Source organism: Rhinoraja longicauda, chromosome 20 (assembly GCF_053455715.1).
Source record: "Rhinoraja longicauda isolate Sanriku21f chromosome 20, sRhiLon1.1, whole genome shotgun sequence".
NCBI lineage: Eukaryota > Metazoa > Chordata > Chondrichthyes > Rajiformes > Arhynchobatidae > Rhinoraja > Rhinoraja longicauda.
Window position 1 is genome coordinate 2,148,330 of NC_135972.1, and position 13,859 is coordinate 2,162,188.

The 13,859-nt window shown below is 48.0% G+C and overlaps 1 protein-coding gene across 1 annotated transcript in view; it reads right to left on the reverse strand.

Annotated features, from left to right (window-relative positions):
• The window catches only part of cecr2 (CECR2 histone acetyl-lysine reader), a 101,845-nt gene that overhangs the window by 39,981 nt on the left and 48,005 nt on the right, over positions 1–13,859 (reverse strand). The window contains exons 3-7 of the mRNA XM_078416459.1: positions 8,637–8,820; positions 7,924–8,060; positions 6,821–6,934; positions 5,764–5,831; positions 4,844–5,019 (exon numbers count right to left, since the gene is read on the reverse strand). Coding sequence (XP_078272585.1) covers positions 4,844–5,019; positions 5,764–5,831; positions 6,821–6,934; positions 7,924–8,060; positions 8,637–8,820 — 679 coding nt within the window. The remainder of the gene's footprint in view (positions 1–4,843; positions 5,020–5,763; positions 5,832–6,820; positions 6,935–7,923; positions 8,061–8,636; positions 8,821–13,859) is intronic.

Genomic DNA, 13,859 nt, shown 5'->3' on the forward strand with positions numbered 1-13,859 from the left:
GGAGTTTACACTGGGCCTGTACTCGCTGGAGTTTACACTGGGCCTGTACTCGCTGGAGTTTACACTGGGCCTGTACTCGCTGGAGTTTACACTGGGCCTGTACTCGCTGGAGTTTACACTGGGCCTGTACTCGCTGGAGTTTACACTGGGCCTGTACTCGCTGGAGTTTACACTGGGCCTGTACTCGCTGGAGTTTACACTGGGCCTGTACTCGCTGGAGTTTACACTGGGCCTGTACTCGCTGGAGTTTACACTGGGTCTGTACTCGCTGGAGTTTACACTGGGCCTGTACTCGCTGGAGTTTACACTGGGCCTGTACTCGCTGGAGTTTACACTGGGCCTGTACTCGCTGGAGTTTACACTGGGCCTGTACTCGCTGGAGTTTACACTGGGCCTGTACTCGCTGGAGTTTACACTGGGCCTGTACTCGCTGGAGTTTACACTGGGCCTGTACTCGCTGGAGTTTACACTGGGCCTGTACTCGCTGGAGTTTACACTGGGCCTGTACTCGCTGGAGTTTACACTGGGCCTGTACTCGCTGGAGTTTACACTGGGCCTGTACTCGCTGGAGTTTACACTGGGCCTGTACTCGCTGGAGTTTACACTGGGCCTGTACTCGCTGGAGTTTACACTGGGCCTGTACTCGCTGGAGTTTACACTGGGCCTGTACTCGCTGGAGTTTACACTGGGCCTGTACTCGCTGGAGTTTACACTGGGCCTGTACTCGCTGGAGTTTACACTGGGCCTGTACTCGCTGGAGTTTACACTGGGCCTGTACTCGCTGGAGTTTACACTGGGCCTGTACTCGCTGGAGTTTACACTGGGCCTGTACTCGCTGGAGTTTACACTGGGCCTGTACTCGCTGGAGTTTACACTGGGCCTGTACTCGCTGGAGTTTACACTGGGCCTGTACTCGCTGGAGTTTACACTGGGCCTGTACTCGCTGGAGTTTACACTGGGCCTGTACTCGCTGGAGTTTACACTGGGCCTGTACTCGCTGGAGTTTACACTGGGCCTGTACTCGCTGGAGTTTACACTGGGCCTGTACTCGCTGGAGTTTACACTGGGCCTGTACTCGCTGGAGTTTACACTGGGCCTGTACTCGCTGGAGTTTACAAGGTTGAGGGGGGGACCTCATTGAAACGTACAGAATAATGAAAGGCACAGATAGAGTGGATGTGGAGAGGATGTTTCCACTGGTGGGAGAGTCTAGGACCAGAGGGCACAGCCTCAGAATTAAAGGACGTTCTTTTAGAAAGGTGAGGAGGAACTTCTTTAGTCAGAGGGTAGTTAATCTGTGGAACTCATTGCCACAGAGGGCTGTGGAGGCCAAGTCATTGGATATTTTTACGGCAGAGGTAGACAAGTTCTTGATTAGAACGGGTGTCAAGGGTTATGGGGAGAAGGCAGGGAAATGGGATTAGGTGGCAGAGATCAGCCATGATTGAATGGCGGAGTAGACTCGATGGGCCGAATGGCCTGATTCTAGTCCTATAATAACTTGTGATCCATCAGGAATTGTAGCTGTTTAATGACTACAGGCGGTGGTAGTCGATGGTTCAGAGTATCTAACTCCAAACTAGTCAATACAACTAGGATAGAGACAGCAAATGCTGGAGGAACTTAGTGGGTCAGGCAGCATCCGTGGAGGGAATGGACAGGTGATGTTTCAGGTGGAACCCTTCTTCAGACTGATTGCAGTGGGTGGGAGGAAGCTGGAAGAGATTTCAGAGTACAGCAGTAAAATGGAGACAACTACGATGGTGACTTTGGCAACAGAACCAATATCAACCTTCCAAAGGCAGGACATTGAGGAGGTGAATAGCACACACACGGCACACATTGATGGCGCCATGGCGAGATGGCGGAACGTTTCAAGTTCTTAGCGGTAAATATCATCAACCACTTGTCCTGGACCAGCCACATCCACATCGAAGCAATGGCCAAGAAAGCACACCAACGCCATACTTCCTTAGAAGGCTTAGGAAGTTTGGCATGTCCCCAACAACCTGCACCAACTTCTACAGATTCCCCATAGAAAGCATTTTAATCGGGATGCATCACAGCACGGTTTGGGAACAGCTCCATCCAAGACTGCAAGATATTGCAGAGTTGTGGACGCAGCCCAGACCATCACACAAACCAACCTCCCTTCCACTGACTCCATCTACATCTCACGCTGCCACGGCAAGGACAGCAGCATAATCAAGGACCAGTCTCACCCCGGCCACTCCCTCTTCTCCCCTCTCCCATCGGGCAAGAGGTACAGAAGTGTGAAAACGCACACTCCAGATTCAGGGACAGTTTCTTCCCGGCTGTTATCAGGCACCTGAACCATCCTCTCACCAACTAAAGTGTGGTTCTGACCTCCCATCTACCTCATTGGAGGCCTTTGGACTTTACCTCATTGTACTAAACATTGTACCCTTGATCTTGCACCTGTACACTGTGGACGGCTTGATTGTAATCATGTGTCGTCTTTCCGCTGACTGGGTAGCACGCAACAAAAAGCTTCTCACCTTACCTCAGTACACGTGACAATAAACTAAACTAAACTAAACAGGCAGAGGGCGTCAGAAGCCGGGTTTCTTGCCTCGGATTAAGATCCAGCGGGTTCAGATGGAAACTTTATGGCCATTGAGTGGGTTAAAACCATCACTGTGCTCATCAGAGTCTGTGGCCTCTGTCAACATCTGTTGTCCAGGGTCTCAATAAAAGTCACTCAGGCAGAGTACGGGGGGTTATTCTGTAAATTAAACAAGACACCTGGACAATTACATCGATGGGAAAGGTTGAGGAGGGACGTGGGTCAAATGCAGGCAAATGGGACTTAGATGGGGCATCTTGGTCAGCATGGATGGGCTGGGCCAAAGGTCTTGTTTCCGTGCTGTATGACTGTGCAATAGGCTCGCCAACTGTTCCGTATTAGCCGGGACATCCCGTATTTTGGGCTAAATTGGTTTGTCCCATACCGCCCTTGTCCCGTATTAGTAGGGTTGCCAACTTCCCCACTCCCAAATAAGGGACAAAGGGTGACATCACCGCCCCGCGCCCCACATGACCTCACCCAGCCAGCGACCACGTGAGGTCACATGGGGGAACGGGGCGGTGGCGTCGCCTTGTCCCGTATTTGGGAGTGAGGAAGTTGGCAACCCTACTGTGAAATGAACAGTGAACTTGTTCAGTCCGTCCGTTTCCCCAGTTTCCTCTCCCACTCCTCACTCTCCGCTGAAACCATCGACCACCTGCGATGGAGCTTGGCTTCCTTCCCAGCTACGAACAACCCACTGAGAGTTTACCCCGCGCAAACCTGAAGGCCCAAGGCTTGGACAGCAATCCCCGCTGAATGGAAACCACAAAGCACAAAGCAGAGGTGCGAAGAGTTACGTAACCAAGTGTCCCAGACAGAATAGAGTAAACCCAATGCACAAGACCTACTAAGTTGGGCTGAGACCCAAGCTGCGACCAGTCTGAAGAAGGGTCTCGACCCGAAACGTCACCCATTCCTTCTCTCCCGAGATGCTGCCTGACCTGCTGAGTTACTCCAGCATTTTGTGAATAAATCGATTTGTACCAGCATCTGCAGTTATTTTCTTATACTATATATCTTCTTTAACTGTTCTGTTGCCAGCCATCTCATGCAATGGGCAGTAATTGGTTTCTTCTGGACGTTTTTGCTTTATATTACATTTGTTTAAATGCCTTATGTGTAATCTTGACTGCTGACCTATTGTCACTGAGCAGGATATAGCTAATCACCAAAGAGTAAGAGGTCACTCCTAATAGTCTATTAAGCACCAATGTTTCACCGCAGGAAGCAGGCAATGAAGGCACTGCAAAAATAAAAAGACTTTTTAGGGATAAGTGTTTAACGGTTACACAACTCTCCATAACAGCATTTAGACATTTCTAATCGCAATGATTGTCAAACTAGATCAGAACTGATGTGCTACAAAGCTGAGAAATATATTCTGCTCTCTGCATGTTCCCTTTGCCCCTATCTATTGTACTTGAGTTTAACTTGAATGGATCGATGTATGGTGTATCTGATCTGTTTGGATATCATGCAAAACAAAGCTATTCACTGTACCACAGTACACGTGTCAGTAACAATCCCAAACCTAAACGCTTTCCAGTCAATAATACTGTCTATCAGGACATATATGGTGCTGTGAATTGGTTATTTTAATATCCTCACTGCAAAAAAAAGGTTTAAAAATCCAAATACTTTTATTAAAAGTAATAACATTTAAGAACAAGTTAAGATGATATGATACCTTGTGTGTGCAATTTCAGGGGCAGCTGTTGAGTTTAGCATTATTGTCACGTGGACAGAGAGAGATACAGTGTTTACAGTCTAAGCTATACGTGAATACAGTCAAGCTGTCCACAATACTGTACAAAGATAATGTACAATACTTTGTGCAAAGGTACAACACTAAAGACTGATAGTAGACACTAAATGCTGGAGTAACTCAGAGGGACAGGCAGCATCTCTGGAGAGAAGGAATGGGTGACTTCGGGTCGAGACCCTTCTTCAGATTCAGGTCTCGACCTGAAACGTCACCCATTCCTTCTCTCCAGAGATGCTGTCTGTCCTGCTGAGTTACTCCAGCATTTAGTGTCTACCTTTGATTGAAACCAGCATCTGCAGTTCTTTCTGGATGGATGGATGATCTGGATGGATGATCAGCCATGATCATATTGAATGGCAGTGCAGGCTCGAAGGGCCGAATGACCTACTCCTGCACCTAGTTTCTATGTTTCTATGTTTCCTACACACTGAAGTCCGATAGCCTGGTGAAAGAAAGTTCAAAGTATGCAGTAGTAAACATGAACTAACCTTGTGAGCAATCATGTTGCAAATTTCAGGGAGGAAATCCTCAGTGAGTGTTGTTTGCAGCTGCCGTTCCTTCATGGAAGAGTTAGTGTGGAGGTCAGCCGTTAGTTTCCTCCACTCCTCCTCAGTCTGACACACCAGCTCCCAGTTGCCACAGCTACCAGGAGGTTTCGTCGGATCTGGGAGAGAGAGAGAGCACAAACATGCAGACTTCTACACTTGACACTGAACGAGCACATGCAACGCGCAATTCTCAAACACCAGGCGATAAGCTTGAAACCCCCCTAATCCAGGAGCATCTTCTGCCCCTCTGCTATCAGCCTACCGAACAGCCCTTCCACAAGCCAGAACACTGTCCGATTCACCTCTACCCCTTTGCAGACATTGGACTTTCTGTCTCTGGAAATGCTGAGAAGATAGAAATAGAAAAATAGGTGCAGAAGTAGGCCATTCGGCCCTTCGAGCCAGCACCATTCAATACAACCATGGCTGATCAGCCAAAATCAGTTCCCCATTCCTGCTTTTTCCCCGTTTCTCTGAATTCCTTTAGCCCCAAGAGCTAAATCTAACTCTCTCTTGAAAATATCCAGTGAATTGGCCTCCACTGCCTTCTGTGGCAGAGAATTCCACAGATTTACAACTCTCTGGGTGAAGATGTTTTTCCTCATCTCAGTCCTAAATGGCCGACCCCTTATTCTTTGTGGCCCCTGGTTCTGGACTCCCCCAACATCGAGAAATATGTTTCCTGCATCTAGCCAGTCCAATCCTTTAAGAACTTTATATGTTTCTATATGGTGCACTCTGTATCTTCCCCTTTGCTCTACATATTCAGACTATTACAGTGGATGTAATAGGCCGTGTTTCTTTTGCATCCTAATAATACAGGCCCAATAACACAACACAAAGATAATACATTTTCCTACCGGAACTTTTGGTTTCTAGTCGCGGGTCTTCTACTGGCGGCGTCTCCCTAGTTACAAGCGTGGATTCGCTGCAAAAAAAATTCAGTAAATAGAAAACACACTTGCCAGAAAGCAACCAGCCCAACAGCCTTGATCAAGGTATCTTACTCCAATATTCTAAACTCCATCAACATGCATTCTGCCCAAAGAAAGTTCAACTCATCCCATTTCTGTACCAACATTTTAAACACAAGTAAGCAATTAAGTTTCATTCAGAGACACAGCATGGAAACAGGCCCTTCGGCCTACTGAGTCTATGCCGACCTTCGATCATCTGTTTCCACTAGTTATACGTCATCCCACTTTCTCATCCAGTCCCTACCACATGAGGGGCAATTTACAGAGGGCCAATCAATCTACAAACCTGCATGCCCTGAGATGTGGGAGGAATCCGGAGGACCCGGATGAGATGCGTGCGGTCATAGGGAGAACGTGCAAACTCCACACCGACTGTGCCCGAGGTAGGGTTGCCAACTTCCTCACTCCCAAATACGGGGCAAGGGGTGACGTCACCGCCCCGCGCCCCACGTGACCTCACCCAGCCAGCGGCCATGTGCTCCCGCTCCACCAACGGTGGCCGCCCGGGCCGGGAGGCGGGTTGCTGTGCAACCTCCACCAGGTGGCACCCGGGCCTCTGGACCGACACTGTCTGGGACTGCAGCGGCCCACGGGCCTACAGTGTCCGGGCCTACAGTGGCTTGCCCTACAACGTCCAGGCCTACAGCGCTGCCCGGGCTTAATACGGGACAAACCAATTTAGCCCAAAATACAGGATGTCCCGGCTAATACGGGACAAGTTGGCAACCCTAGCCCGGGGTCAGGATGTGACCTGGGGCACTGTGAGGCAGCAGCTCTACCGGCTGAGTTCCTCCAGCACTTAGTGTTTTACTTCACCAACTCTCCACTTGTTCACCCCATTGGTCTTCCATGTTGTCCTCATTCACATCACCGTTCCTGACAACAAGCAAGTCACTCTTCATCCCAATGGATGGTCCAAGTTTAAAATAAAATCACTCACCTCAAGGTCGCTAAATAAATATCTTCTAATTTTTTCCGCTTTGATGGCCGGCCTCTCTTTTTGGGCTTCAGATGTAGAAGTTTATAATCGGAACTATTTAGTTTGCCATTTTCCCTGCATTTGAAACATTGACAGTCACTACAACGAACCATCCCAAACAGAGTGTCATCGTTCACAATAGAGTCCTCTTGTACTTCATTACTGCTTTCCTGACACCGCTGTTCCACAATCTCCCTCCACTACTCCTCCCCGTTGACATTAGTTTCTCGGTCTTTTAACTTTTAATTTAACTCGGCAGATTGATTTATATTCTCTTTCCTCGTGTGGAAATACCAAGTACATGATGGTATAGCTTTAACATGAGAGGGGCAGTGTTTGAAAGAAGACGTGTGGGGCTTTCATTTGACACACGTACACGTACACACACACACATGTGCACACACACGTACACACATACATGTACACACACACACACACGCGCGCGCGCACACACACAGAGGGTGGTGGGTGCCTGGAACACGCTGCCATGGTTGATATATGGAGGCAGGTATGACAGTGGTGTTTAAGAGACTATTAGATGTGCACATGGATATGCAGGGAATGGATCACGTACAGGCCGATAAGAGTTGACCGTGGCATCTTTTTTGACACAGACGCTGTGGGCCGAAGCCTGTTCTTATGGTGTATTAGTTTGTGTTCTATAAATTGATGAACTTCATTGCACATCATAAAAATATCTACCACCAAGACCAAACTGAAAGGTCAGAACCTTTCTCTTGGCATGGGAATGTCAAAGACGAGAGGGCGTAGCTTTACGGTGAGATCGGCAGAGTTTAAAAATTAGATGTGTGGGGCAAGTATTTTAATAATTTTGCTTTTACAACGAAGGTGGTGGAGGCCGATACCATAGAGGTAGTTTAGAGGCTTTTGGATAAGACACATGGAAACGCAGGGAATGGAGGGATATGGATTATGTGCAGGCAGGTAAGAGTTGGTCTTGGCACCATGGTCAGCATAGGCATTGTGGGCCGAGCGGCATTGTTCCTGTGCTGTGCTATGTCCATTACAATATTAAGACACACACAAGATTAGCTGATAATTACATTTCTCCTGGCCGACTGTTGTCCTGTGGGAAGGATGGCCCCTCCTTGTATAAACGAGTGCCATAGAAGTACCAGTAGGTCGATCCAATGGCATCCTCCCCCAAAGGCTCAACGCGCAAGTTGTCAGCATCTAGACCCTGAAAAGGAAGTCAAACTCGGAAATCGTAGGACTTTCAAATTTCACCGCAGATTTTTGTTTGTTAAGACTCTGCTTTATTTCGTGCAGCTGTGTGTCTTGTTGCTTTTCACTCGGTACGGCTGTATGGTAACTCAAATCTCACTGTAGATTTAGATTTAGAGATACAGCACGGAAACAGGCCCTTCGGCCCACCGGGTCCGCACATTAACACTATCCTACACCCACTAGGGACAATTTCTTTACATTTGCCAAGCCAATTAACCTACAAACCTACACGTCTTTGGAGTGTGGGAGGAAACCGAAGATCTCGGAAAAAACCCACGCATGTCACGGGGAGAACGTACAAACTCCGTACAGACAGCGCCCGTTGTCAGGATGGAACCCGAGTCTCCGGCGCTGCATTTGCTGTACCTTCACTGGTACACGTGCCAATAAACCCATCTTGAAATCTTGGAGACTGGCTGCGTAATTTGATAAGTCACGTTCACAAATAAAGGGCATGTTAATGTTGCAGGTCAAGGATAACGGATAAACAAACGTGTTAAGCCCGCACCTCCTGTATTTAAAATCATACCTTTAAAAGATCAAACACATCGTCTGCATCCAATCTGTAGTCACAGAGCCGGTGCAACAGCTCCACGCGTAGCCGGACTGGCAGCTCTCTGAACTTGGTGTCCTTCAGTGGGTTTGCTCGGCCTTCTTCAAGTTCCCAGCGATGTTTAATAATGTCCTCCAGGTACATGTCACAGGTGTCCGGACTGGGAACGAAGCACACCTTTAATCACCAGAATAACTCAAACCTTTCAAAATATACCGTGTAGGAGCCATTGTTGCATATTATTATTATTATTATTACCTTGTATCCTGCTGCAGTTTGGACACTATAGAGTTAATGCTATGCTTACGTATGGGCTGGGCAGACAGAGCTAGAGCTATGGTAGTTGGGTACGTGCTGGCAGTGGGAGCAGAGAAGGTGCTGACTGAGGTTCAGCCAGAGGTTCTGCCAAGGGATTCATTCATTAGCCAAGATGTAATCGGTTTTGCCCAGCACATCAATAACCAGTCGATGACAAGAGATATGCCAATATATTATATTGCGACTTCAAATAAAAACGTCTAACTAACTCAAACGTCGAGACGGCCTCTGTTATTGTATTGCTCGAACCAAAAGTTTATTGTTTCACCCGATCTGTGCAAGTGGCGGTTGGGAGCTAATTGATAGACGAGACGCTGGCCGCTACATACAGGATATATTTTCAACTGTATAACTTCAGACAGCCTCTTGCTTTCCCTCGCTCTCCATCCCCTCCCCCATCACAGTTCTCCCACCAGTCTCACTTGTCTCCGACTACATTCTATCTCTGTCCCGCCCCCTCTCCTGACATCAGTCTGAAGAAGGGTCTCGACCCAAAACCTCGCCCATTCCTCCTCTCCAGAGATGCTGCCTGTCTCGCTGAGTTACTCCAGCGTTTTGTGTCTATCTTCGGTTTTAATTGTCATATGTACTGAAAACGGAACAATAAAATTCTTACTTGCAGCAGCAATAGACAATAGGTGCAGGAGGAGGCCATTCGGCCCTTCGAGCCAGCACCGCCATTCAATGTGATCATGGCAGATCATTCTCAATCAGTATCCCGTTCCTGCCTTCTCCCCATACCCCCTGACTCCGCTATCCTTAAGAGCTCTATCTAGCTCTCTCTTGAATGCATTCAGAAAATTGGCCTCCACAGCCCTCTGAGGCAGAGAATTCCACAGATTACAACTTGAGTGACCTGTAAACAGCACACTGTTAGATAACATAATAACCAAGAAAGTTCAATAAATTTTTTTTAAAAAATTTGTGTAAAATAAAAACCCAAAGTCGCTCATGCAACCAAGACAGTTTAGTTTGGAGCTGAGCTGGTGCTCTGTTATCCTGATGGCTGTTGGGAAGAAGTTGTTCCTCAGTCTCAGTTTTCAGACTCCTGTACCCTATTCCCGATGGCAGAGGTGAAACGAGAATGTGGCGTGGGGTGATGATGCAGGCTGCCTTTTTGAGGCAGAGCCTGTATAGCTCTGTACATGGACTAACCGAGTCTTGGCCCGTACAACAAGTAGTGTAAGAAAATAACTGCAGATGCTGGTACAAATCAAAGGTGTTTATTCACAAAATGCTGGAATAACTCAGCAGGTCAGGCAGCATTTCAGGAGAGAAGGAATGGGTGACGTTTCAGGTCGAGACCCGTCTTCAGACTGATGGCACGTACAACAAGCATTAGGAAATAAGACTGCAGACGCTGGTTTATATCAGCAAAGGCCCAACCCATACTCTCATTTCACTCCTTCCCAATGGGAAGATACAGGAGCCTGAAATCTGTGACCTCCAGGATCTGGAATGCTACACACCACTAACCTCAGCAAGATATATACAAAATGCTGAACGAACTCAGACTGGAGCCCGAGGAAGGGCTCCAACCCGAAATGTCACGTGTTCCTTTCCTCCACAGATGCTGCCTGACCCACTGAGTTACTCTGGCAATTTGTGTCTATCTTCAGTATAAACCATCATCTGCAGTTCATAGAAAGCATAGAAAACAGGTGTAGGAGGAGGCCATTTGGCCCTTCATTGTGATCATGGCTGATCATCCACAATCAGTAACCCGTGCCTGCCTTCTCCCCATATCCCTCGATTCCGCTAGCCCCTAGAGCTCTATCTAACTCACTTTTAAATTCATCCAGTGGATTGGCCTCCACTGCCTTCTGTGGCAGAGAATTCCACAAATTCACAACTCTCTGGGTGAAAAGGTTTTTTCTCACCTCAGTTTCAAATGGCCTGCCCTTTATTCTTAGATTGTGGCCCCCGGTTCTGAACTCCCCCAACATTGGGAACATTTTTCCTGCATCTAGCTTGTCCAGTCCTTTCATAATTTTATACGTCTCTATAAGATCCTTCCTACACGAACCTCAGCAACTATGATCAATGGACTGTGTCTTTTGTTGCTAAAAGGATTTTGGTTTTTCTTTCCCCTGCGCACTAGCATTGTGGTCATTAGCTTGATTTATTTTTGCTTATTAGATATTATCTGTATGTATTGCGTTTACAGGCTTGTGAAGCTGCTGCGAGTGAGAATTTCATTGTTCTGTTGCCAATACATATGACAATTAAACACTTGACCCTTGACTGACGGCCATTTGTACCTGACAAGGGGCTTTGGTTGAGAAATAATGGGAGAATACTTATCCTTGTTTGTTGAAAGTTTAGGTGTCAATTATTTTGTGAATCCTGGGTATTAGGTCTAACAGGTTTTTATAAAAACAGAGACAAGATTTAAGTACTCCAGGATTTTGCTGACTTCGTCTTCCAGTGTTGGCTTACCTTACCTTCTCCAGAAAGGCATAACACATGTATTTACCAGTGATTTGCCTTGTGACTAGGGTTGCCAACTGTCCCGTATTAGCCGGGACGTGCCGTATTTTGGGCTGAATTAGTTTGTCCCGTACGGGACCGCCCTTGTAGGGTTAGTAGGGTTGCCAACTTTCTCACTCCCAAATAAGGGACAAAGGGTGACATCACCGCCCCGCGCCCCACGTGACCTCACCCAGTCAGCGGCCACGTGCTCCCGGCCCGGGCGGCCGCCATTGGTGGAGCGGGAGCACATGGCCGCTGGCTGGGTGAGGTCAGGTGGGGCGGTGACGTCACCCTTTGTCCCTTATTTGGGAGTGAGGAAGTTGGCAACCCCATTTGCAACAAACAGCTTAAATAAAATGATGGTAGATCAACAGCCAACACTGGAAGACAAAGTCCGCAACATCATAGAAATTTCAATAACCACAGAATGTAAGGAATAGAAGTCAAACAGGCCTTGTGCTCATTGTAAGTGGACACCCATTTGACAAAAGACACAAAGTGCTGGGATAACTCTGCAAGGCATGGAAAGGTGACACAGAAGGTAGTTGAGGCCAGTTCATTGGCTATATTTAAGAGGGAGTTAGATGTGGCCCTTGTGGCTAAAGGGATCAGGGGGTATGGAGAGAAGGCAGGTACGGGATACTGAGTTGGATGATCAGCCATGATCATATTGAATGGCGGTGCAGGCTCGAAGGGCCAAATGGCCTACTCCTGCACCTATTGTCTATGTTTCTATGTGACGTTTCGGGATCGGATCAGTCCGAAGGGTTTTGACCCTGAAGCGTCACCCATTCCTTCTCACCAGTGATGCTGCCTGCCCCCCACTGAGTTACTCCTGCATTTTGTGTTTACGTTCGGTTTAAACCAGCCACTGCAGTTCCTTCCTACACAAAAAGCTGGAGTAACGCAGTGGGTCAGGCAGCATCTCTGGAGAAAAGGAAATAGGTGATGTTTCGTTTCGAGACTCCAGCACTGTGTCCTTTTTTGTAAATCAGCATCTGCAGTTCCTTGTGTCTTAAAAAGTTCTCCCCCTTTGTTGTAAGGAAGTACAAAATCACCACCTATTTAGCAACATGCTCTCTTGCTGCTCCCCCTCTGTGTAATACTACCTATCAGGCAGAGATTATTTCATTCTTCAATTGTTATCACTGCTTCAGAGTTGCTCATTGTTCTGGGGGAGAGAGAGAGAGAGGGGGAGAGAGAGAGAGAGAGAGAGAGAGAGGGAGGGGGAGAGAGAGAGGGAGGGGGAGAGAGAGAGAGAGAGAGAGAGAGAGAGAGAGAGAGAGAGAGAGAGAGAGAGAGAGGGGGGGGAGGGGAGAGGGAGGGAGAGAGGGAGAGAGGGAGAGAGAGCGAGAGAGCGAGAGAGAGAGCGAGAGAGAGAGAGAGCGAGAGAGAGAGAGCGAGAGAGAGAGAGCGAGAGAGAGAGAGCGAGAGAGAGAGAGCGAGAGAGAGAGAGCGAGAGAGAGAGAGCGAGAGAGAGAGAGCGAGAGAGAGAGAGCGAGAGAGAGAGAGCGAGAGAGAGAGAGCGAGAGAGAGAGAGCGAGAGAGAGAGAGCGAGAGAGAGAGAGCGAGAGAGAGAGAGAGCGAGAGAGAGAGAGCGAGAGAGAGAGAGCGAGAGAGAGCGAGAGAGAGAGCGAGAGAGAGAGAGCGAGAGAGAGAGAGCGAGAGAGAGAGAGCGAGAGAGAGAGAGCGAGAGAGAGAGAGAGAGAGAGAGAGAGAGAGAGAGAGAGAGAGAGAGAGCGAGAGAGAGAGCGAGAGAGAGAGCGAGAGAGAGAGCGAGAGAGAGAGCGAGAGAGAGAGAGCGAGAGAGAGAGAGCGAGAGAGAGAGAGCGAGAGAGAGAGAGAGCGAGAGAGAGAGAGAGCGAGAGAGAGAGAGCGAGAGAGAGAGAGCGAGAGAGAGAGAGCGAGAGAGAGAGAGCGCTGTGGTTCACACAGGGTTAAGGCCAGACGGACAGAACCATTCATTCACTGGCAATTGGCAGCAATTTGCATTAGTTTGGTTTTGAAAAGGTGGGGGTGGAATGTCATTGTCCCTGAGGATGTCTGTGTCACACACCTTGCTCATGTCACGCTATTCAATTTGCTCAGCTTGATGGTGGAATCACAGACGGCAGGGCTACAAGTCTCCTCAGTACAATAGACCTAAAATGCTTCCTTATCAATCGCGGGTAAAGAATTAAACGTGCATTTATAACAAAAGATGGGTGGGGGGGAGAAAGAGAGAGAAGTGGCCGAACAATAATGCATCACTGCTTGACATCGACTTGCAATATGGTTGTGTCACTTGTGGATTTAGTTTACAGATACTTCACGGAAACTGGCTCTTCGGCCTACCTGTCCAACTAGTTCCCCGTGTTATCCCACTGTCTCATCCATCCAATACACACTAGGGGCAATTTACAGAGGCCA